Source organism: Gastrolobium bilobum, unplaced genomic scaffold (genome assembly GCF_033153095.1).
Source record: "Gastrolobium bilobum isolate Gb01-03AN ecotype WA unplaced genomic scaffold, APGP_CSIRO_Gbil_v1 utg12082, whole genome shotgun sequence".
Classification (NCBI taxonomy): Eukaryota; Viridiplantae; Streptophyta; class Magnoliopsida; order Fabales; family Fabaceae; genus Gastrolobium; species Gastrolobium bilobum.
The window spans coordinates 21,326-25,086 of NW_026897435.1; the positions used below are offsets into that span (position 1 = coordinate 21,326).

The 3,761-nt window shown below is 37.3% G+C and overlaps 1 protein-coding gene across 1 annotated transcript; it reads left to right on the top strand.

The window, feature by feature from the left end:
- The first annotated feature begins 2,409 nt into the window (after positions 1–2,409).
- Positions 2,410–3,244, top strand: LOC133306870 (uncharacterized). Its single transcript, XM_061507246.1, has 2 exons — positions 2,410–3,168; positions 3,239–3,244. Exons 1-2 carry the CDS (start codon positions 2,410–2,412, stop codon positions 3,242–3,244), a joined length of 765 nt encoding a protein of 254 aa, XP_061363230.1.
- Positions 3,245–3,761: the final 517 nt, after the last annotated feature.

Below are 3,761 nucleotides of genomic sequence, written 5' to 3' on the forward strand. Positions count from 1 at the left end.
GTGCAAAAGGTGGCGAAAGAGATGAAAAGAAATGGAGAGACTTTAGATGATGTCAGAGTAATGGAGAAAATTCTACGGTCACTAACAAGAAAGTTTGATTATATAGTCACTGTCATTGAAGAAGCCAAAGACTTGTCAGTTATTTCTATTGACGAGCTTGTGGGTTCTCTTCAAGCTCACGAGCAAAGAATGAATCTTAATAAAGGTTCTAGCAAATTGGAGCAAGCTTTGCAAAGCAAGTTATCCCTTGATGTAAATCAAGCCAGTAGCAACAATTCAGGGGGAGCAGCAGCTAAGATGAGAAGCTTAAGTGATATCTATGGTGCTACAGATCCGGTACAAACTACCCTTGATTACTCATTATTTTGTTTAATAGCTGAATGTGATCCAGTGACATATGAGGAAGCTGTAGAAGATGAAAAGTGGAAGAAAGCCATGAATGATGAAATTGCTGCAATCAAAAGAAATGACACGTGGAGCTTACAACTACGCCTAAGAAACATAAGCCCATCGGAGTAAAGTGGGTGTACAAGACAAAGACTAATCAAGAGGAAAAAATGGAGAAATACAAGGCAAGATTGGTAGCTAAAGGCTACAAGCAGAAATATGGAATAGATTATGATGAGGTGTTTGCACCAGTTGCAAGGATTGATACCATCAGACATCTTACAGCAGTTGCAGCACAAAAGCAATGGAAGATATACCAGATGGATGTGAAATCAGCCTTCCTCAATGGTTACCTAGAAGAAGAAGTCTATATTGAGCAACCACCATGTTATGTTAAAAAAGGAGAAGAAGATAAAGTTTATCGGCTGAAAAAGGCGCTATATGGATTGAAGCAAGCTCCAAGAGCATGGAACACAAGGATAGATGAATACTATCATAAGAATGGATTTGTGAAGAGTCCGTATGAACATGCTTTGTACACGAAGAAAAATGAAGATGGGGATATGATGATCGTGTGTCTTTATGTGGATGATATAATCTTCACAGGGAATAATCCAGGTATGTTTGTTGAATTTAAGAAAGCTATGACTAAAGAATTTGAAATGACAGATATTGGAGAAATGTCCTATTTTCTTGGAGTTGAAGTAAAACAAACAGAAAAAGGAATTTATATGCTACAAAAGAAGTATGCAGAAGAAATACTGAGTAGGTTCAGAATGAAAGATTGCAAGCCTATTTCAACACCAATAGAAACAGGAACAAAGTTGAAAGCTGACTCAGATAGAGAACTAGTAAACCCAACACTATTCAAAAGCCTGGTCGGAAGCTTGAGGTATTTGACTTTCACTCGACCAGATATCATGTTTGCAGTTGGTCTAATTAGCAGATATATGGTGAATCCAAAGCAGGATCATTTCAGTGCAGCAAAGAGAATTTTAAGATATATCAAAGGAACCATCAGTCATGGATTATTCTATACACATTCCCAAGATTCAAGGTTAATTGGCTATGCAGATAGTGATTATAGTGGAGATGTAGATGATCGAAAAAGCACTTCAGGATATGCTTTTCATATTGGCTCAGCAATATTTTCATGGTCATCAAAGAAACAACAGACAGTTGCTCTATCATAATGCGAAGGTGAATACATAGCCGCAGCAGCATGCACGTGTCAAGCGATTTGGTTAGAGAATATTTTGAATGAATCTCATTATGAGCAAGAAGGTCCAATTACTATATACGTAGATAACAAGTCTGCTATATCACTTGCAAAGAATCCAGTCTCCCACAGCCGAAGCAAGCATATTGACACGAAATATCATTTTATTCGGGAGCAAGTTAAAAACAAAGTTGTGAAATTAGTATACTGCAGAACTGAAGAACAATTGGCAGATATTTTTACGAAGCCATTGAAAACCGATGTGTTCAACAAACTCAAACATATGATTGGTATGCAAAGTCAAATTTGAGGGGGAGTGTTAGAAATCAAATTTAACTTTGTAACTTTCCACCGCTAGAAGACCGCACCATATGTGGCTGTCATTTGATAATATCAAGTTGATCTTTGCACCGCCAAAAAACAGTGACTGAAGCTTTGAGCCAAACATGAAGTCGGTGCTTATAAATTGTAGCTGTAGTTTTAATATTAAAAAATTATGTTTTTGTTGAAAAAGACAAAATCGGCAATTGTAACTTAAGGCAAGGCGGCATTTAAATCGGTTAAGTAAGTATATATATATATACTTCAATGTAATCAACAATATGTATTAGGAAGAAAAAAGAGAGAAGGAAGATAGAAAGAGAGAAAGTGCTGAAGCACTAAGGAAAAGAAACAGAGTGATCGTGTGTGTGTTGTATTTTTCCTTTATCCAAAATTCAAATACAAAGAGATTTCTTCATCTATTATTCTTTTATTTTCTCTAAATTTCCAACAAGTGGTATCAAAGCCACGTTCGATCAAAGATGGCGGAAATGATGCAACCACAGATTCCAAAATTGTCAAAGAGTAATTATGGGAATTGGAGCATTCAGATGAAGATGTTGCTAAGTTCCCAAGATATATGGGACCTTGTTGAGGATGGATACATAGAGCCCGCCAATGCAGCTGCAGAAGCAGTTTTATCAGATGCTCAAAGAAATATGCTTAAAGATTCACGTAAGAAGGACAAAAAAGCTCTTTTCTTAATTTTTGAAGGTGTTGATGAATCAACCTTTGAGAAAATATCAGATGCAAAATCATCCAAGGAAGCATGGGAGATTTTACAGAAGTGTTGGCAGGGAGTTGACAAAACTAAAAAGGTACGACTCCAATCCCTAAGAGCTGAGTTTGAAAACTTAAAAATGCAGAATGCAGAGCCAGTTACAGATTATTCCTCACGAGTGCAAAAGGTGGCGAAAGAGATGAAAAGAAATGGGGAGACTTTAGATGATGTCAGAGTAATGGAGAAAATTCTACGGTCACTAACAAGAAAGTTTGATTATATAGTCACTGCCATTGAAGAAGCCAAAGACTTGTCAGTTATTTCTATTGACGAGCTTGTGGGTTCTCTTCAAGCTCACGAGCAAAGAATGAATCTTAATGAAAGTTCTAGCAAATTGGAGCAAGCTTTGCAAAGCAAGTTATCCCTTGATGTAAATCAAGCCAGTAGCAGCAACAACAATTCAGGGGGAGCAGCAGCAAAGATGAGAAGCTTAAGTGATATCTATGGTGCTACAGATCCGGTACAAACTACCCTTGATTACTCATTATTTTGTTTAATAGCTGAATGTGATCCAGTGACATATGAGGAAGCTGTAGAAGATGAAAAGTGGAAGAAAGCCATGAATTATGAAATTGATGCAATCAAAAGAAATGACACGTGGGAGCTTACAACTACGCCTAAGAAACATAAGCCCATCGGAGTAAAGTGGGTGTACAAGACAAAGACTAATCAAGAGGGAAAGGTGGAGAAATACAAGGCAAGATTGGTAGCTAAAGGCTACAAGCAGAAATATGGAATAGATTATGATGAGGTGTTTGCACCAGTTGCAAGGATTGATACCATCAGACATCTTACAGCAGTTGCAGCACAAAAGCAATGGAAGATATACCAGATAGATGTGAAATCAGCCTTCCTCAATGGTTACCTAGAAGAACAAGTCTATATTGAGCAACCACCAGGTTATGTTAAAAAAGGAGAAGAAGATAAAGTTTATCGGCTGAAAAAGGCGCTATATGGATTGAAGCAAGCTCCAAGAGCATGGAACACAAGGATAGATGAATACTTTCATAAGAATGGATTTGTGAAGAGTCCGTATGAACATGCTTTGTACAC

Coding starts and splice junctions, on each gene's coding strand:
- LOC133306870 (XM_061507246.1), top strand. CDS start 2,410: ATGGCGGAAATGATGCAACCACAGATTCCAAAATTGTCAAAGAGTAAT.